This window comes from Paroedura picta, chromosome 8 (assembly GCF_049243985.1).
Source record: "Paroedura picta isolate Pp20150507F chromosome 8, Ppicta_v3.0, whole genome shotgun sequence".
NCBI classification, from domain to species: Eukaryota; Metazoa; Chordata; class Lepidosauria; order Squamata; family Gekkonidae; genus Paroedura; species Paroedura picta.
The window spans coordinates 59021885-59043775 of NC_135376.1; the positions used below are offsets into that span (position 1 = coordinate 59021885).

Here is a 21891-nt window from a genome sequence, read left to right on the forward strand (position 1 = left end):
ATCTCTTCTGAGGGAACACGGCTTGAGTGCCCATCTGTTCTGATGGAAAGGGCTTGTGTGCCACCCATCCGTACTCACGGACAGTGCTTGGGTGTTTGTTCATTTCGATGTATGGAGCACAGTGCCCGATGAACAGTGGCCAACCAGTCAGTGTGAAAGTTGAGCTACCAGCATAGAGGAAAGGACTTCAGAGGCAGTCTGGCAAGCTCTATCGCCTGGACATGATGAAGAGGCAAAATGAAATAGGTGGAACAAAGGAGTCCATGTGTCCTGACTTTTTCATTGTGGCTGAGTAATAGCCAAACAGTGGTTGGAATCACCCAATGGGGGAGCCTTAGATTCACATACCTACTGAACCATGTGGGGTGGCACTGGCTGTCACAGCCTTGTCACTCGGCCTGCCTAATAGACAGATTGCTAGGAGGAGCCCATTGCGGCGAGTGAGACCCTTTAAGCCCCCCAAACTCTAGGGATTAAGGGTGGCATTGTAAGACACCCACCGGAATGAACGTATTTGGGAGTGGTAGCCATGTGGATCATGGTGTTCCATTTCAGGGACTGGTGAAGTGAGGATAAGGGCCACCCATCGGGCTGTGGTGAAAATGGCCCTTAGCTCTCCGAGTGAGCCCTATTTTTTTCATTCTCCACCGGACTGTGGCAAACTTCATGTTCCAGGCCCACAAGAGGGGAGGAGATTTCATAGGAAGAAGAGTGCAATGTGCAGACGGGCGGGGGAAGATCAAGAAGGCAAGGTCTTTCTTGAAAGCGGGAGGGCTTGCAGTGTAAGCAGGGGGCAACTGGTGCCTCAAAGCCTGGTGGGATGTCATGCCTGAAGCTCCTGATGATGTCGGCTGACTGTAGCTGGCTGCAGTTGCCTGGTGGGGAGGGGGTGGGTAGCGGTAGACCAAAGCTAGGATGAGGTGGTTTTGTTGAAGGGATAGGGAGAGTAGGAGGGAATGGAAGCCTGTATGCCCATACATTCCAATGAACAGGTCTTGAAGTAGTGCCCATTTCTTCTGAGGGACATGGCTTGAGTGCCCATCCGTTCCAACTGACAGGGCTTCTGCACTTGTCCATTTAGATGAATGGAGCACAGTGCCCATTCCTTCCGCTCTATGGAGCTGGAGCCTGGGCCTTCTGGTGGACTTGTGTATCCAAGGAGATTGTATGAGACGGGGAGGTATGGGCACAAAACAGCTTACAAATGCTTATCCATTTAGATGAACAGAACACAGGGCCCGTCCTTTCAGGTGCACATTGCTGAGGTCCTGTTCCTCCTGGAGGACTTGTGTATGGAAGGTGAGTATATGCGATTGGGAGGCATGGGGATGATCCGGCTTACGAACGTAAGACGTTCATGACCATTTCATCCATTTCCTGCTTCGCGAACCAAAATTTGGGGTGGCCTGCCATCGCAAACATTCCTGAAATTTTCAATATTTCATGGTGGTCCATCTTTAGATCAGAAAGCAGGGGTTTAAAGGGACTCATTGTCATCCCCTTAAACTGCTGCTTTCTGCTTTGCATCGCTCAGCTGTTTTGCACAGCTTTCTTTGGGACCTGAAGGCAGGGGCTGAAAGGGACTCTGAGTCTGTGGGTTTGTGTAGGATATGTTCTTTGTTCAGTGAATAGAGGAATACTACAGATTGCACTTCACAGAACTATTGTTTGAAGAAAGGAAATCTAAACACAAAGCCAAAAGCTCCTTTTACATTACCCTAATATTATAGGCCACCTACTGCTTTGTCTCCATGGTTCATATTTTCCCCAGAGCTTCGCCATTGTCCCATTTTCTTTTCCATCTTGTTGCATAACGGACCCTATCAGCTGCTGTGACTAGGGCAGAGTCTGCACTTACTTTGTTTATTCCATTGTTAATCCTGTTGAATTCAGATCGATTTGAACTCGAGTCTTCCTCTCCCCCCCCCTCCCCATTGAAACAGGAAAGTGTTCTGCACGTGGTTAGGGAGGCTCAGAAGAGGGGGAGAGGCAAATGGAGATTCTTTCTTTGTTTTCTTGAAGGGGGGAGAGGATCAAAGAAGTCAGAGAAGGAAGGAAAAAATCCTTTCTTTTCTTGAAGGGGGGGAATCAAAGAAGGCAGAAAAAAATCCAAGATGGACAGAAGTTGTGAGAAATTAGGGGCTTCTCCTTTAAGGCAAGTTTGTCACATGACCACCTGTGGCCAATCATGGGTCCTTTACCACCAGAGGAGAGCCCAGATTCAGAACAGCCTTTAAATATTGAGGGTTAAATGCACTCTAAGATATCGCACAATAAAGGTAGGGTCACTCCGGATCAATCCTTCTTGCTGCAGGAGGAAAATTTAAATAATCCAAAATCCAAACGGAAATCACATTCTGTGTAGAGGGCAGGGACTGAATTGACCTGGGATTGGAATAAAAGCTCTGTGCAGTTTACACCTAGGTCTTTAAGAAGGTCACTCTGCATTTTAATATTATTTGCTATCATGTATCCTCACCTTCATTTTGGATCCAACGCCAATTTAACTTTCAGTTCTTTTTGCGTCAACTCAGGAATCATAATCCAATGTTTCTACTTGCTAGGATACAACAATGCCTTTGCAATGTGATATTTCCAACATTTGCTATTGTAACTTTTGGCCATTCTTGCTATATCTTGAGGAGCAGTAGCCCATCTAAGAAACATTTCAGACCAGTTTTCTGTTGACATTTGACACTCATGGTATTTCAAGTCACAACTCTGCAATGCAGCCCATTGAGCAATACATATACACTGTCCATGGATGTGAGCCCATTTTATACTTTCTTTAACTTGGTATGTTTCAGAATCATACTGCAATGACAATTTATACATTTTGCCTAACCAAAGTTTTGTATCACCCGTTAATAAGCAGTTCTTTCTCTCAGCTGACCACCTTCTCTCTTAAGTGGGTCTTTCCATTTTGATGCTGCTGGCAAGTAAATTAGCCAGGGGATATTTTCTCCTTCTTATTTAAAAATGTGCTTTTCATTTCTTTTCCCTCTCACAAATTCAATGAACTCTTTTCTTTCTTGAACACAAATCATAATGAACATTGAGTCATAAAGTCAGTGGCAAAAGTTATGGACTTCGACTATCTCTGTGTGTAAACAATGTGGTATGTTTGCCATCTTGTTTCTGGATGATTCTCAGCAATGATTTTCTCCCCCATCCATAGTTAGGAATCCAGTCTTGGGTGTCCATTCCCTCCTTGAGGGTCAGTAACCCAATTTTTAGCACAACCATTGCCACTGATTGTTTATAGAAGGTCATATTTGAAGCTACAAGGAAACCCATGGACCCCTTGGTTAGTGGTTTGGTTTGAAGTTCAATCACAAACCAAACCACATTTCCCTGGTAAGTACCTGTGCCTGGGAGATAGGTCAGGTGGGGGGGTATGTCTGAGTGGAGTGATGGTGTAAATGGGTTAGCTGAATGGTGTATGTGTGTGTGTGTTTATGTGTGCACATGGGATTGGGGGGGTGCTTCATTGCTGTCAAGCATGGCATACCAATGTGTGTGGCTGAAAGATGGAGGGGAACTAGTGGACAGTCGTGGCTTGAAGCCAGGGGAGGCAGGGCTAACAGCTGCCAGTGGATGTTGGCCAACCGAAGGCAGTGGAGGAGCTTGGAGGATGCTGGTGGAGGGAAGGGCAGGAGCCATACCTGCTTTCCCTGTGTTTTCCTGGCAGTGACGTCCTGGGGTGAGTTTCGTGAGGTGTGCCTGCAAGCCCTTGAGACATTTGTGATGCTTAAAGCAGGTGAGCAAAATTCCCCAACTCCATCCCTTCTTCCCCTCCTGATCTCCATTCTGCTGCTTAGCCAAGGGGCCTTGTCAGCTGCCAGCGTGAGAGGAAAGGACCTTCAAGGGCAGTCATAGAATCATAGAATCATAGAGTTGGAAGGGGCCATACAGGCCATCTAGTCCAACCCCCTGCTCAACGCAGGATTAGCCCTAAGCATCCTAAAGCATCCAAGTCTGGCAAGCTCTATCTTCTGGTCATGATGAAGAGGCAAAATGAAAGAATCCATGTGTTCTGACTTGTTCACTGTGGCCAAGCAGCAGCCAGACAGGTTGCTGAGAGGAGTGCATTGTGGTGAGTTAGAGCCTGTGAGCCCCTCAAGCTCTCAGGTAGAACTTGGTGATGTGCACCTGAAAACCTGCCACCTCAAACTTTTATTATCTTTTCCAGACTACCAGTATTGCTTCAAGACCACCCGGTCCGGCATCTTCTTGTTGTGGCTCTGTCCCTTCAGCCAGCGGTTGCAAATCTGGTAACAAGACTTCTGGAAACACTCACAATATGCAATCATCGTTTCCTGAACTAGGAGCTCTCGAGCTGCTCTTGCCCAAATTTCCCAAGATTCCCAGCTTGGATGGGAATTGTCATCTTATTTTCTTGGGTCATTGACCCCCATGCTATTTAAGAGCTAAGTGGAGCCACTAAGAGAAGTTATCAGAAGACATCAGTTGATGGTGTGTTGGAAGTGACCAAACACAAAGATCATGAGTGCCCACCTGGATCCATGAATTGGGACTATGGTTTTGTGCTGTGCCAGCACTGCATAGTTCCTAGTTGATCATTTATGTGTCACTGGCCATGGACTATGCCATGATCTACAATATGACAGTTTTATTTCCTTTTGATGGAATAATAATTGGGATTCATGAGGAGCTACATCTCTAATGCATGCATTTTTTGTTATTGTTGTCCCCCAAAGTACTGAATGCATGTTTTTAACTGTTCAGTCTATGGTGATGGATTTTATTTCATTTGAAACTGCATTTGAAATAGCTAAAAGAAATCAGATGATCTTTCTAAAAGTTTAAAAAGTGGATTAAAAAATCTCTCGTTACTCTTTCATGTATAGGGGAGGGGTAGAGAAGAGGAGCTGGGTCTTTTATACCCCCCCTTTTCACTACTCAAAAGAGTCCCAAAGCAGCTTATAAACACCTTCCCTCTCCCCCCCCCTACAACAGACAGTCTGTGAGGTAGATGTGTCTGAGACAGCTCTGAAAGAACTGTTCTGAGAAAGTTCTCTGAGAACTGTGACTGGCCCACAGTCATGCAGCTGTGTGAGGGGGATTTAACCCACTTCTCCAGATTAGAGTCTGCCACTCTTAACCACCACCCCATGCTGTCTCTCTAGCAATTCCCCAGCACATACTTTTTACTGTACCACAGATACCCACTCATTTCTACAACGTTCTTGAACAGGCCAGAACAGGCATTAAACAAACAAGAAAAAACAGTGGGATTTATTACAGACTTGTGAACAATATTTTAGAAATTGCATAGTGCTTAGTGGGAGGAATGATCTCAATGTGGGCAGTGGAGTAGTCTCCAAAGGGCTGTGTGTGTGTGTGTGGGGGGGGGGGGATCCAAAGGAATGCTTGTGAATTACCTTCAATCTGGAATCAAAGCAAGGAATGAAACTGCTACAAGATCACCCTCAAAGAAATGAGAGGAATGAGCCCTGAAGAGAGGAAAATCAATGCAGAATGAAAAAGAAAACCTGATGGACATGCATGGTGAAAGTGAGGGAAAATAGCCATAGCCTATCAGGATGTAACTTCAAATTACAACTCTCACTGCAGAAAATATTTCTTTATTCAACCACTGAGCCCATTGTGGATTTCACTGCCTGTAGAGATAGTAAAGGTAAAGGTATCCCCTGTGCAAGCACCGAGTCATGTCTGACCCTTGGGGTGATGCCTTCTAGCGTTTTCTTGGCAGACTCAATATGGGGTGGTTTGCCAGTGCCTTCCCCAGTCATTACCGTTTACCCCCCAGCAAGCTTTTTACCGACCTCGGAAGGATGGAAGGCTGAGTCAACCTTGAGCCGGCTGCTGGGATTGAACTCCCAGCCTCATGGGCAAAGCTGTCAGACGGCTGCCTTACCACTCTGCGCCACAAGAGGCTCTTAATAGAGATAGTAGAGATAGTAATAGCTATCAATATAGCTGGTTTCCAGAGGGATTTAGACATTCACAGAGAAGAACAACTTGACTGGCTCCCAGTTGAATTCCAGATCAAGCTTAAGGTTCTGGTAATCACCTTTAAGGCCGTACGCGGTTTGTGCCCAGTGTATTTGAGAGACCGCCTCCCTGCCTATACCTCCAAAAGAGCCCTACACTCCGCCACCTCCAACTGGCCCCAGAGAAGCACGTCGGACCTCAACAAGGGCCAGAGCCTTCTCGGTCCTGGCCCCCACCTGGTGGAACGAGCTCCCTGAGGAGATTAGAGCCCTGCCCGAACTTCCACAGTTCTGCAGGGCCTGCAAGAGGGAGCTCTTCCACCAGGCTTTCACTTGAGGCTGACTGACGTAGAACAGCTGCTGAACCCCCAGACTGAAAGAACCAACCCATGAAAGAATCAACCCCCAATGTTACTGTTAATTGTTATTTATAATGTGGTTTATGTTACACACTGTTTATGAAAGTTTATGTTACATACTATTGGTACTATACATCGTTCCATGTAATTTGTATTATATAATGTTCAATGTAAACCACCCAGAGCTGCAAAGAAATGGGCGGTATAAAAATCTAAATAAATAAATAAATAAATAAATAAATAAATAAATAAATAAGAGGCCCATCAATGGCTCCCAGCCATGGTGACTAAAGGGGACTTTTGTAAGGTAAAGGTAAAGGTATCCCCTGTGCAAGCACCGAGTCATGTCTGACCCTTGGGGTGACGCCCTCCAGCGTTTTCATGGCAGACTCAATACGGGGTGGTTTGCCAGTGCCTTCCCCAGTCATGACCGTTTACCCCCCAGCAAGCTGGGTACTCATTTTACCGACCTCTGAAGGATGGAAGGCTGAGTCAACCTTGAGCCGGCTGCTGGGATTGAACTCCCAGCCTTATGGGCAAAGCTTTCAGACGGCTGCCTTACCACTCTGCGCCACAAGAGGCCCTTAGGGGGACTTTTGTATTCAGAGGCAAAAAGAAAAATCTTTAAATATCAGCACTTAAAGGCTTTATCAAGGCTCTGGCCCCTATGACCTGTTTGTTGGCCCTCTGAAACTGGTTGGTTCCTGCAAGAAATAGGATTGTGAACTAGATGGACCCCTGTCTTCATCCAGCAAGATTCTTCTTACGTTCTTAAGTTAATGATTCAGTGGTACAATAATGTGGTAGTGTGGAAGCTCACTAGACTTAGATTTCTTTAAAAAAAACTATTATAAAGACATATATTTTAATAAGTCTTTCTCTGTACTGTGTCCCTTCTTATTTATACACTAGCAATAAATCCTGTTCCAGAAAAAACTACAATGGACTTTAGGAAACGGTTGTTGGTAAGTGCTGGCCAGAGCCCATTGCCCAGGGGCACACACCCGCAACACTTTGCCCCCACCTCAGCTTGCAGGCCACACTTTGTCTCCACCATCGCTGCTCATCTCCAGACTATAAAGATCAGTTCTCCAGGCAAAAATGGCTACTTTAGAGTGGGGGGGGGGTCTGAGACAGTGTACCCTTTTGAGGACTTACCTCTAAACATCAAGGAATATTTCTAGGCCAGGGGTAGCCAACCTCCCAGTTGGGCCTGGAGAACTCCTGCAGTTACAGCTCACCTCCAGACTATAATGATCAACTCAAGGCAAGAATGGCTGCCTTGGAGTGTGCACGGGGTTGTTGTAAAGAAGAAACATTTTTGGCCTCCTACACAAGATTGTTGGGCAGATGAAAGAGGAGGCAAAAGAACACCTGCAAAAGAACACCTTCCCAACAACCATGCACAGTAGGTTTCAAATGTTTGGAGGGGGGAGAAAAGGAACATATAGTTTCACAGCACCTTCCTGACAGCAGGGAGTGGCTGCAGCAGGATTATAAGAGGCCCACAGACACTGTCCCTCAGCATGACACCCAGATGGAGAAAGGCATTCCTCTCCTTAGTACATTGATGTTAGAGGCTTCCTTCACAGCAAGCCTGAAAGGAAGGGTTGTTTGGAATCCTGAGCAAGAGCAGCAATTGGCCCTGAGTGGGGGGGGGGGGTATTCCACCAATAGGAAAAAGGCATTTAGAAATCAAGACACAGAAATATTGTCCACGGATTAGTTTCGACAATATTTTGATAAGAGTACTTTCTTAATAATTGAAATCTTTTGTTTCAAATAAACAAAAGATTTGTTTATTTGAAGATCCTTATATTCAATGATAAAAAAGTTGAGAAAGGCTGTTGTAATGGGTAGCTCAATGAAAGTACCAAACCATTGTGCTTCAGCAGTGAAAAAGGCAAACTCTGTTAGGGATAGCTAGAAAAGGGATTGAGAATAAAACAGCTGATACTGTAATGCCCCTGTCTAAATATATGGTGCATCATCATTTGGAATACAGGTGTATTAAGTTATGCATGGGGGGGGGGGAGAAAAGACAAACAGAACTTTTTCTCTCTCTCCCAAAATACTATAAAGGCATGCAATGAAATTGATGTGTAGTGGGTTCAGGAGGAACAAAAGGAAATATTACTATACACAGAGAGTGATTAAAATGTGGGATTTGCTGCCAGAAGGTATAGTGATGGCCATAGGGAGAAAAAAAATGACTTTTATCCTCCATTAATCTATCTAATCTCCTTTAAAAGTTGTCTATCAAATGCTACTAGCCGTGGTGCCTGAGGGGAACCTCTGCATTCAGAGACACTAAGCCTCTAAATCCCAGAACCAAGAGGCAACATTAGGGGAAGGCTCCAGCCTATATGCCAGCCATTCTCAACTATTTTACCATTGAGAAACCCCTAAAATATTCTTCAGACTTCAAGAAATCCCAGAAGTGACACGACCGTGCAGAAGATGGTTGGGAAGTAAAGAAAAAGAGGAAAATATGATTTTTTTTAAAGTGAAATAAAGTGGAGTTAATTCCCTAAATGATTTAAGATCATTAGAGAACTCCTTTTTGTGAGAATCAAACAACTTCTCTGTTATCTTCTATCTCCCAGTCAAGATCCTTTTCCAATACTGAGTCAGCTATATTTTCAGAAGTATTTTATATAGTTTCTTCGGACTCCGTAGAATAAACAACAAACTGATGTGTTTGTGTGTGTGTGTGGGGGGATTTTTCCTAACCTCTTTTGTGCTGTTCTGTATGACTTCATGTAAAGATTCTCAAGTATTCTTTACTGCTTCATATGTGTTATAACTCTTCAGCAGTCTTTGAGGATGGGAGCTTTTGTAGGCCTGGTTGCCTTCAAAAGCAGAGTAAGCATAAACAGCCTTATTACAACCTTTGTCCATTGGCTGAAGAAGAAAGGCTGTGTTAGGAGGCAGAAATCCTGATGGCAGTGTGAATATCATTCAGGGTAGCAGGGTAGGTTGGCGGGTGGTCTAGTAAAAACAAATGTTTTGATGGGCATGTCTTTTCAGACAAAATAAAGGTTTCAAAATGATGAAACAGTCTGCAACAGTCAGCAAACTGCTCAGGTCTTGTGATTTTCCTTCTACACAACAGGCCCAGAAGCATTCATTTTGTTACGGTTCGCTGAATAGTAGGCAAAAAGTAGCTTGATCTTAAAAGCTCCAGCAGTTTTCTCACCAAGATAAACTTATAGGTATTTATATTCCAGCATGGCTTCCTCCTCCTTGGGGAAATATTCTCTCAGGCACCCTTTTTCACAACAGTCCTGGCGTGACTTCCACAGAGCTGATGTCAACTTGGCTGCCTCCAAGGAAGAGCTTTCAGAGTCACAAATACAGGCTGGGGGAGAGCAGGAAACTCCAAGAGACCACTGCAGGGTAGATGCCCCTGGTCTATCTGCTCCAAAACATTGGACCCCCCCCCCCCACATACACAGGACAACTAAGCACCAATCCAGAACTTGGTTCACAAGCCCACCAGAATTTATCTCCAACCAGCATGAAGAAAGGAGGTATAGTACTTAAGGCAAGATAGCCCTGCAAAGATGCAGTGCCAGGCTTACAGCCCATCTCCACCTTCTGGGATAGACCACAATGGATACAATCCTTCGCAGGATTTTTGCCCCAGTTAAATCTGGCAAAATGTGTGTGCACCCAGTGAGTTCTGCTACTGCCCATGGACTCATCCAGCTGAATCCAAGAAGTTCGTGACAGTGGTTTCCCTGATTGGCTCGCTTCTTCTGTGGAGTAGACACTAAAGCATGTATGTGTATTTGGCTACAGCCAGCTCAGTCAGCTTTGCTTCCAGTGCTTGTATATCACTGATAGGGATTCCCTGATAAGTATCAGCTGTTTGCTACTCAAATGATCCTGTTTCAGCTCCTTGCCTCCATCTCCTAGTTGCCTGTTCCGATCAATGTTGCCAAGACTAGCTAAACCTAAGGGTGCTATTCAGAAGATACCTGCCTAGGCCTGTCTGCCGAGCATAGGATAAACCCCATTTCATCAGCATTCAAGACTTGATGTGCACTGTAGTTCCCCTCCCTAATCTGAGTCACGGAAGTCTCTGTAAAAGCAGTATCTCCTTTTTCATCAGCACTCTCAACGTCCCCACAAACCTTAATGTTGTACATATTGCCCTGGATCAAAACCATTCATAAATCACCACAAAGGATTCAAAATCACCAGCACTTTCACTTAAGTTCTTCAAGACTTCATGTGCTGGCAAGGGATCATGGGAATTGTAGTCCATGGACATCTGGAGAGCCACAGTTTGGCCACCCCTTGATCTAGGCCATGAACCCTTTTTACAAACCAACATAAGGCAGATGTGCCCTTTGTATCCTCTGTTAGTCCTTCAGGTGATCGCAACTCAGTGACTTACTATATAGAGATGTCCCCTGTTTAGATGTTGTGAGCATTGGAAATTGCCATGGAAAGTGACCCTGGTCATCTGTCCCAACATTGGGACCACAACCACAAAGTATTGGTTTGGGCTGTAACTCTCTGCATACAGAGGTTTCATTGATTTATTGTGCTTAATAGCCATTGTTTTCTCCTTCCTTTGTTTCTGTTTGTCATTCTACAAATCCATTTTTATTTAGTTATTTATTGGAGGAGTGCAAAAATAAAGATAGTAATATGAACCATTTAGTCCAAACATTTAGAAGAACATTTTCACAAAGGATTAAAATCTCTACACTCAGTATCTTCCATTCTGGTGTACTTGAGCAGGGCCGTTCTGCAGACCTGGATTACAATAACTGATCTCTGTAAACACGGTTAGGAAATATTTCAGTGTTGATATAATATATAGTCAATGTCAAAACAGTTGAGAAATGTAATAAATTCAAACATTTCCCTGTCAAACAAGGTCTGCAACATAAACAGAAGATGATTTTCAGGGATATTCCCATCTCTTGACTCCTTCCTGGTAATGGAAGTTCAAACCCAGTATAATAATGTTACATGTTTAAATTCAGCACTTCAGTGAATCAGTTCAAAACATAGATTGGGATACTGCCCTTCACTTTAGGACATTTGTATGGGGCAGACTTTGTTTCTTTTTATGTCTCCACTTGATTTATGGTTTTCTAGCCAGAGGAGGGAAAATAGCAAATAACTTGATTACATTCTAAGACAAGGAGACTGAGGCAACTCATATTAAGGCTGCACATTTTTATGGGCTATTGAAAGTAGTAATGGCCTGAATTGCAATAAAAGTGAATTGCAATAAAAAAAGATGCTTTGCTCCCTCTTCCCATGCATGCTCCTTACAAGTTCAAACCACAATCCCACGCATTCACTGAAACACTCACCTGGTATACTCTAGCTGGGGCACTCCCCTACCTTCCCATGGACCAAACACCAAAACCCATGCACTTACTAGGCTCACTCCAGCAGGTTTGCAGTAATGGCTCTCCCCAGATATTTATCTTATATATCTCCTGTTTTATTGCGATTCAGGCCATTTCAAAGCCATCTAGCCTGCCTGCAGTGGATTTCCATGGTCATAGGTAAAGGTAGGTCTTTCCCAACACTTGCTTTAAGATTCCAAGTACTGATCCTTAGACCACTGGTTTGCAAATCATGTGCTTTTCCAAACAATCAAAAATTAGCAGAATGGTAGCTTGTCATTATATTTTGCACCCTATATTAAAGGAGGAAGAGGACGGTCTTTTAAATGGTGAGGGATTGCTATGATGACAGAGGTGGTAGCTGTGCACTACTTGGATGTGGATATGCCATAGCTGCCCTAGAAATTGCTTGTTTTGGTTGACAGATTGGGCCAATTCCACTGGACTGAGTGCCAAAGAAATAAGCCCTTCCTATCACTGTGCTCCTACTAAGAGTGGTATGTACTTGACTGCAGTCATGGGTAGGATGCAAGTGTCTTCTGGTGCTTTCTCCTTTCATTTGTTCTTATTAGTTGTTACTTCCATTCAAATATAGGATGCTTTAGAATATACATCCAAAGAATAGTCTGAGGGCACATGCTGTTTTATTAAACTGGAGGGGATGACAGCTTTTGAAAATGCTGCCATAGGAAATTGCCTAGTAGCCCCCATAAGCCACTCTGTATTGCGAAATGAAAGAAGTGGATAGTACCGTATTTGCCGGCGTATAAGACGATTGGGCATATAAGACGACCCCCCCCCCAACATTTCCACGTGAAATATTGAGTTTGTTACATTACATTACAGTACTATGGGCCACTATGGGCAGCTATGTCTATCCCAACTGAAGTGCACCCGGTGTATAGGACGACACTCCCCCCCCAACTTGGAGGCATGTTTTTCAGGGGGGGAAAGTAGTCTTATACGCCAGCAAATACTGTATTCATTTTTATAATTATTTTGTTGCCATGAAAAGCTGACAATATTGGAATTAAATCTGTGCAGAAATCGGCCCTTTATTACTAGGCCCTTCATTACTTAGTAGAAAAGACTTTACATTGGAATCGTTTTTATTTTTATTTATTCTTGGATTTATATCCTGCCCCTTTTGTTACAGTCAGCTCAGGACAGCTTCCAATATGGGATAAAACAATGCCATAAATAAATTATAACAAGCGTTAAAACTATTAAAACACATTTTAAAAACAATCCGACATATTTCTGGCAACCAGAACAGTAATAGCCTCTTGGTTAGTGAGTTTCCCCCCCCCCAGAGGGAGGTATATATACATTCCAGGGGTATATCTGAACATATTAAAATGGTAAGAGGGTGCTAGGAGGAGTTGGGACTCATCACCTACCAATCGGGTAGGCTGTTCCGGCTCTCCCATCCCTGATTGGCCGTCTGTCCAATGAACAGCCAATCAGGTCTCACCCCTAGCCACACACCCTTCCAACTTCTATATGGAAGAAGTGCCAGCCAATTGAGTAGGAGCTGGGAGTGAGGGTGGAGGGCCTGGGACTACGGCCTGGTGGGGAGGGGGGAGGGAGGAAGCCCCACCAGCATCTTTTTATAATGGATTTTACATCTGGAACTGTTTGAAAATTTCATTTTATGCTTTGCAATTTTATGCCAATAAAGGTACTCTGAATCTGAACCTTCCATTTCCAGCAGCCCTAGCCATGGTCTTGCCTGGTCTCGGCAGTGCTGCCAGGGGGAGAAGTGAGCCAGTTCCCGCCATCCGAGCAGCTCCAGCCGCGGCCTTGCCAGGCCTTGGCAGGGCTGCCCAGGGCAGTGGGGGGAGGAACAGAGTCCCCGACAGCAAAGGTTATTACTAGATAAACTGGCAGCATATATAATGTAATGCAAGTGTCCTTCTTATATACATCACCCCCCTACTGAATATTTGTAATTTACCTTAGGGTTTTGCATTCATTCACAGATACATTGTGGCTGCCATTTAGACTCACTATTAACTCAAAATGAAGTCTGGAAATAAATTACCCAGTCTTATTCCCAGAATAGAGTAATCATATTGTCCTATACAGCCCATAACAAAGAAGGGAAGAAACCAATTTGTTTTGTAAGGAATGTGACACAACCAATAGAAGCCCTGGAAGTTCCATCAATATTGGTCTGAGTCTCCATATGCAGCCATGTTCTGCTTCATCAGACATACACATGGGAAAACATAGCCACCCCAGTCACATCATTGACATAAGTGATGGTGACAGAACAACCAACTTTGCAGGAAGGGTCTGTTAAGGAGGGGCTTGGGGATGGGTTATCCTTATCTCTTCACCCTGGGACTTGTACTCCTGTTTGGGAGAGGTCTTGGGTGAATATAAATGGCAGCCACAATATAGATTAAATCCCACTCCATGCTGTTCTACTGGAAATGGAAGGTTCAGATTCAGATTCAGAGTACCTTTATTGGCATAAAATTGCAAAGCATAAAATGAAATTTTCAAACAGTTCCAGATGTAAAATCCATTATAAAAAGATTTTGATTTAAAATTGCAAACAAAAACTTAGCTACTTTTATAATAGTTGCTGAGTCCCTTACATTTAGTATCATTTTAATCCAATGTTTCTCATTAACACAACTGAATTTCAGTTTCTTCAGATAGTTAACTAAAGGGTGACGATATATCCTAGAATGGGGGGACGACACACCAGACGTATGTGGTACAACGTGTCAGGGACACTACACCCATGTAAACAGTATCTCTCCTGAGGAGGGATCTTCAAAAATCAACCTTGGGTGATATTTGAGGGAAATATGTTTAAGCGAGCTACTAGAAATGCTCTTTTTAACTGGTGTATCTCCAAAATTTGGAGTTACATGGGCATGGATTTGTATATTAAGGGAATATCCCAGAAACTGGGAGAACATATGCTGTTAGAGGAACCCAGAATCTGGGTATCCTGATCTTCCAGTCTCTGTGATATTTGTTTTAATATAATTCTTTCGTCTTGCATGCTAAGGGTTGAGATGTCCAGACCCATAGTTTGAAGTTCCTTTGACATTTTACTTAACCAGTTAAGAGAATAAGGGTCACTCAAAAGGTTAATTAACAAACTATCTGGTTGAGCATGGAAATGGATTTTCAACCAGTATTTAAAGGACTGAAACCAAGCCTGGGCTTCTAGACTCTGTTGGCCAAGTTCTGCGACAAGTGTATGATTTGCCACACAGTTTGGGACTCCTAGTAGACTTCTGAAAAAGAGAGATTGGATGTTCTCAAATATTAAATGCATCCATCCATATTGGATTTCCATAAAGAATCTGAGGAATTATTTTGGCATTGTAGGTTTTAATGGCTGCTGGAAGGTTTTTGTTGCCTTTTTGGTGATAAAACTTGGCTAAAAGGGATAACTGGCTTTTTGCAGTTTTGATTGTTTTTTCTCTATGGTTTGCCCAACTGTTATTATAAGTAACGTTTATGCCTAAATACTTGTAATGATTGACCTATTCTATATGTTTACCATTTATTATCCAGAGAAACTTATAGCGGATATTTGCGAATACCATGATCTTCATTTTTTCAAAGTTTATTTTTAGTTGATTGTCACTACAGTAATCTCTGAATGATCGGTGATAGCATATAAGGCCAACTTGCATTCTACATAAGATAACTGTGTCATCCATGTATAAAAGAAGCAGAGTGGGTCTTTTGCCTAGAATGGGGGGACGACCATTAACTTTGTCAAAATAGAAGGGTAAGTCACTTAAGAAAAGGTTAAATAACTAAGGGGCAAGGATATAACCTTGTTTAACTCCTATGTTTATTTGGATGTTTGGTTTTAAATTTGTAAACTATTTAATATGTTTTCAAAATAAGAATCTATATTTAATTTTTAAAGGCATGAGACCACATGAACTTTAACTATTGAAAGCTAATCTATCCAGATCTTGAATGGAAAAATATTTAACATGAAAAAGAAAGCAGAGATGTTTAACACTAAAGGAGTGTTCCTATTTGAGCTGAAGCAGAGTGCTGAATTCTATGTAGAAAGCTACTCCATATTTCCTCTCCTAGACTGTTTATGCACTGGGAATTTCACTTCTCCAGCTCCCCTGCAGGAGCACAAATCGGGGTCGGATGAGGTGCACCGGGCCAAATGCTTCCCCCTGTAAGTACAGGAAGAGGTGGGGCAACCTGCCACGACTAAAACTCCAGCCTGTAGCCTGGCATGAAACCTCCAGTGCATAAATGGTCCCCTAACTGTTTAGAAGGCTCATCATCTGCAGCTCAGAATATTCAGACCCTAAAAAAGGTTTTCTCAACCAGAGTTTCATGAAACCCTGAGGTTTCTTGACAGCCCTGGAAAGGTTTCCCAAGTGGATGGGGTTAATTAATTTTTTAGATAGTTTGTACATTTGTTAAACATATATAGCCATGTCAACCCACCCACCCCCTCCCCAAATGGCCAATGATGGGCCTAGAAGGGGAAGGGGAGGGGCCCTGCATGGGCATGTACACAGCTAAGCCTGAAGAATGTTTTAGGGGTTTCTCAACAATAAAAAGGTTGAGAAAGGCTGTCCTAAAAACAACATCAATGCATCAGTATATGTAAATTCATACCAGTACTCACAAATTGAAAAGTCCTTTACCTTACCAGGAAATGCCTGCCAGTGGTTCTCAAGCCCAGTCTTTTTAAAGGAATGAAAGAGTGAACTCCTGACATGTCCTAAGGGCTTAAGGGCATGTTCAGAAGGAAGGATTAGTGATTATTCTATTGTATACACATTTCTATATACAAACTAATTCCAGGGAAATACAAACAGACTGCTTCATCCTCTACAAGACTCACCAAAGGCCTTTCCAATATGATGACGCAGGATGGGGATCATGCATACGTTCCTAATCCTAAACAACATTATAGTCCAACTTGTCCAGTATTTTTGTTGATACAATTGATTCTTATCTTTCTATTTCAAGAAACAGAATACAAGAAACTTTATTTCAGGAACAGGAAATGGATTTTTAAAAACTTGAAATAACAAAATGTAATGTAAGCAGAGATTTACTGCAGGGGAAGAATCTCATAGACTATGTCCTTAGTTTGTTTTGAGATAAAGATATCAAATTGCATAGCACACCTCTTCAGATCTTTTACACTATATATTGTGAGGTATGTTTCATTAACTTTGCAGATAAGATAGTAAAAATGGATTCCATGCTGATTTTTACTTCGTTATTTCTGTTGCATGGAGGATGTCTATGTACATTAGGTAATATTAATCTACATTTTCTCTTTTTCTTTCTTGTTCTCCTTACTGTGCTGTTTATAGACACACCCATGCATTCATGGAACATTTTATAAGCTACTAATTAAAAGCTTTGCAAAAGAGTATATTGAAGATAGCATACAGAGTTTGGACTAAAACAAATGCGAAGTAAGCTGACAGTTCAGGCACAGCTTGTCCTGAATATGTCCATGTCCTATCTGAAATGAACTATTCAGAAGTCAATTTGTTTTGCAAGGCCATCCAAAACAGAGCTATAAGAAGGCTGTAACTCTGCTTCAGGTAACACTTCTGAAGGTATAAACTGAAGACGGTTGTCAAAGATAAGAGAAGTAAGACAGCATCAGGAAATAGAAGGAAATGCTGAATTTCCCTTACAATGAGGGACTCTGGTTTAACATTACGAGGACCCAAACCTTAAGGACATGTTGTCTTTTCTTCTTTTGAATAGATTTACTCTGTGGTACGAACAACCTTTACTCTCTATCGAGAATCCTATTTATAGCCTACTTGGGTTTGTGAATCAAATGACTTTATTATTTAGTTCTTGTCCTATGAAATATGGCTGAACTGTTTCAAAACCTAACAATTTCAAATTTGCATAGCTTATTATGCCAATTTTAATTGACTTAAGAAACTCTTAAACCCTTCCATTTTTGTTTTGTCGGTTTGTTTGTTTGTACTCCCTTTACCCTGGGCCTTTTCTCTGAGGCAACATCGTCAGGCAGCCCCTGTGAGTAGGCATGAGAACTGTTGTATGAGAGGAGTACATTTTCTCTTTATGTCCATTCATATGTTATCCCAACACGATTTAGTGGTTAAAGAGTGGCGAAGAACTGGATTTCATCCCCCACTCTTCCATATACAGCCAGTTGGGTGATCTTGGGGTAGCCACAGTTCCCTTAGAGCTGTTCTAACAGAGCAGTTCACTTAGAGCTCTCTCATCCCCACCTACTTCACAGGGTGTCTGTTGTGGGGAGAGGAAGGGAAAGGTGTTTGTAAGACCTTTGGGTACTGGAAATTATTTAAAAACAGCTCTTCTAGGTAAGCTGGGGGAATCCTGTTATAGCTGATGTTGGAGATTTATTAGGCAGTTTCGGGGAGCTAGAGATACCTAAGGAAATGAATGATACCAGAGTGTTGTAAAGATTAGGGAAGTATGGTAGTAGTCACCAATAGCATTCTTGTTCAACTAGGGCAGGTTGATCAGCATCTGTCCCAATCCTGATAGCAGCCAAGGAGTAATAGGGAACCTATGAAGCCACTCCTATTTTGCCTCTTGGGATGGACACCATAAGAAGATGGCTGAGCCCTTCCAGTACAGCACCCTTGAGCTGCATTCTCTCGTGTGGGCGATGCCAAACACAACTCCCACTTTCAGATGGTGGGAAGTATTATTCCCTTTGTTTCAACTGGAAACCCAGTGCAGAGTCTAACTATGTCCCCCTCCAAATTGGGACAAAATTCTCAAAAGATCTCCTCATCCAAGGGACTTGTCTTCCCATTTTAGGAAAGTGTTGCTGTTTTTTTTCCAATTAACAGGTATATGGATCCATTAGATACTTTTAGAGGGTAAGGGGTTGACCTCGCCTCTTCATATTTCTCCCCTAACCCAGGTGACTTCCAGTACTCAAGCCTGACTAGGAAAACAATATGATTCATATAATAGACTGCAGTGAGATATCTTGCCTCTATTCCTCGTTTCATCCCTATTTCCCTAATTTCTTCTAGCCTGTCTGCCTGCCAGTACAAACCAAAATGTTGTCCCTGTTTAGCTAATACAATATAGGGAATTAAATAGTTTATGTAAGCACAGCATCAGAGCTTAAAACAGAAAGTCCTTCTAGAGCCACTGAAACAGGCAAATGGTGGAACTGCTATGCACAGAAATATGAAATAGAAAAATTTGGTTTAATAGCAAGATTCTTTTTTGGGAAGATGATGTCTGATAGGCCATTTGATCCCCTTAAGAGACCCCTATTGGCTGTTGCCTAGAGAAATAGAGGAAAATGCAGCAGTCGGATCAGACATTTTTGAAATGTTAGAAATAATTCTGTTTGGACCATGAGCGATTGTAAGCCGTGACTTCTTCGGGTAGCATTTGTAATAATTAAAAGCACTGTTTCTATTATTGAGGGGAGGTTAACTTCCCTATGTGCCTCGTGGTGCACATTACAGAGATGTTATACAAAATGATCAAAGCTTGGTAACTTTGGATATCCCTTTTGGAGTAATGTGGTTGAAGCTGGTTCAGAAGTGTAGTCTAGAAAAAGGCACTCCTGGCCAGGAATTGAACAGCAAAGTCAAAAACTCTAGACCATGCACCTTATTCCTCTTCTAGGACTCATTATGTACATACTGGATGATGCACACTCAGCATTCTTTAGTTCATGGTTCTAGACTCCAGATTGGCCAGGATGAGAATCTGTTATTATATATTATACACACATGAGCATAGATTTTCCCTTTCTATGAGTCTTGTATAAGGGCATGAGCAGCTATGGAACTGACTTACACTGCAGAGAGATGGTTGATGTCATGACTTCCATTGAACTGTCACTTTACTCTGGCTCAGAATCCTCTGAAAGTGTCAAAAACATGGACTGGGAAACAACACAAAACTCTGGAAGACCCCTGTGAGACAGATGTCCTTGACTTATTTGCTCCAGAAATCACTGAGAAATCTGCAATGGAAGGTCTTCTGAGGAACCTAAGTGGGAGCTCCTCTGCTAGAACTTTCCCCTGAGGAACCTAAGTGGGCGCTCCTCTGCTAGAACTTATCTCTGTTCCTCCAAATCCTTGGGGGACAAGCCCACCAGATTCCATCTGTATCTGGCTGAAGTGGCGGAATCAGAAGACTTAGGTCAAGATATCCCAGCAAAGATGTGGTGCCAGGCTAACAGCCCTTCAAGGACACAATCCTTTGAAGGATTTTGACCCCAATCAATCATGGCAAGATGAATCCCATGGTCTGTTTCCGGAACAGATGGAGCTGCTTTCCTCTAAGCTTATATAAGCCCTGGGCTGGGTGGGGAAACTGGTGCCACTGGTCTGCTGGGTGTAAGCCTGTGTTCCTGTTTCAGCTTCTTACTTCCAACTCTGGTCAATGCTCAGGAATCACTATGGAGGCCTGAGAGTACTACCACTTGAGCAGAGTTGACTGGCACCAGCCCACACAATGCAGGACAATTGAATCATTGTTGCTGCAGCCTGACAATCCCTGTAACATTTCTCATCCATATTTCCTGGGATCCTTTGGCCAAAGCTACCAGGAATTGAAGCTGGGAACTTCTGCACACAGAATACATATTTCTTTTTCCTTCATGTAAATTTGAAGAGTTAGTGATACAAAATAGTACTGGCTGCATTGGTCCAGCAATGTAAATATCTGTATGGCTATGGAATAGAATGGGAGGAAACACAGCTCTGCAAAAGAGCCATTTCCTCCAGCCTACCTGGACCTGCTCCCAAAGGAGGACAGGTGAAGTAAGAGCCTGCCCAGCTAGCCTGATACTGTGCAACTTGGCCAAGCACTACAGTTGCCAGATGGACAATGCTCCTTCTCTGTGTAGTACAAGTGAGACCAGGCTGGGCACATCCTTTGAGGAGTGGGGCTGGGTGCATTCTTTGCCATGCTGGGTTGGTAGTCCAGGCATGTCCTTGATTGTGCCAAATGGGATGCCAGGCCAGACATATCCTACCACACATTTCACAGGATGAGGGCTGCTGGCTTGCAGTGGTGGCACATTTTGTCCACTGATCATTTTGGGTCAGGGTGGCCTCAGCAGGAAGTGGGGATGTCAGGCAGGACTGATAAAGCTGTTCTGACCAAGCAGTAATTTCAGGGTTCTCTCAGACTCACCTACCTTACAGGGTGTCAGTTGTGGGGAGAGGAAAGGGAAGGCGATTGTAAGTTGCTTTGAGACTCCTTCAGGCAGTGAAAAGCTAAGTATAAAAACAAATTCTTCTATTTAAAAAAAATACACTTATCATGGGACAATAAATATCTGGTGATTTTCATTTCTTATTTACCCAATACCTTTAATAGTTTTTTTATAAATAAAAATGAAATAATGTTTTAGTGGTGCCTTGTATTTTTATGCTTAAATATAGCTACAATATTCTCAACTTTTTTGAGAAAATAAAATAATAATTTTATTCCAACCAGAAAATGAGTTTTTACCTTAATATTAGATTTGTCTCTCCATATTGAACCAAAAGGCAATTGTTTTTGTTATATAATTCTTCCCATTTTCTCTTGAAAAGAAAAATTAGCATATGAGAGCACAAACTATAATTTGTAAAAGGAATGATCTGCTTATTGTTCACAGATGTTCCCTTGAGACTGGTCAATGGATCAAACAGATGCGAAGGTCGACTTGAAGTGTATTATGAAGGAAACTGGGGGACTGTCTGTGATGATGCTTGGGACATAAATGGTGCAAATGTTGTATGCAGACAGCTTAACTGTGGACAAGCTCTCTCTGCTCAGGTTGCTGCCCATTTTGGCGAAGGCGGTGGCCATATTTTCCTGGATAATGTAAACTGCATGGGGAATGAACACTCTCTTGCACAGTGCTCACACCGTGGATGGGGAATCCATAACTGTGAACATAAAGAAGATGCTGGTGTTAAATGTTCAGGTGCTACTCTATTCGTTCTTGTTTATATATAAGGTTTTTCCTATTTCTTTCATTCAATTGAAATGATGATGGGTTCAGATTAAAAGATCACATGTCAGAATCAGCTGATTGCTGACTGACTTACATCCAAAATAAATTTTTGTTTCAATACTATTGGTAATACAATTGCTAAGATCTATCCACTGAGGAAACACATCAAAGGACCCATGCTATAGCTTTTAGGAATTCTGAGGACAATA

General features: G+C 42.7%; 1 protein-coding gene across 1 annotated transcript in view; it reads left to right on the forward strand.

Moving 5' to 3' along the window:
* DMBT1 (deleted in malignant brain tumors 1) overlaps positions 1-21891 on the forward strand; it is a 219150-nt gene that overhangs the window by 192828 nt on the left and 4431 nt on the right. Inside the window, exon 8 of the mRNA XM_077350946.1 lies at positions 21317-21652. Within this exon, the coding sequence (XP_077207061.1) occupies positions 21317-21652 (336 nt within the window). The remainder of the gene's footprint in view (positions 1-21316; positions 21653-21891) is intronic.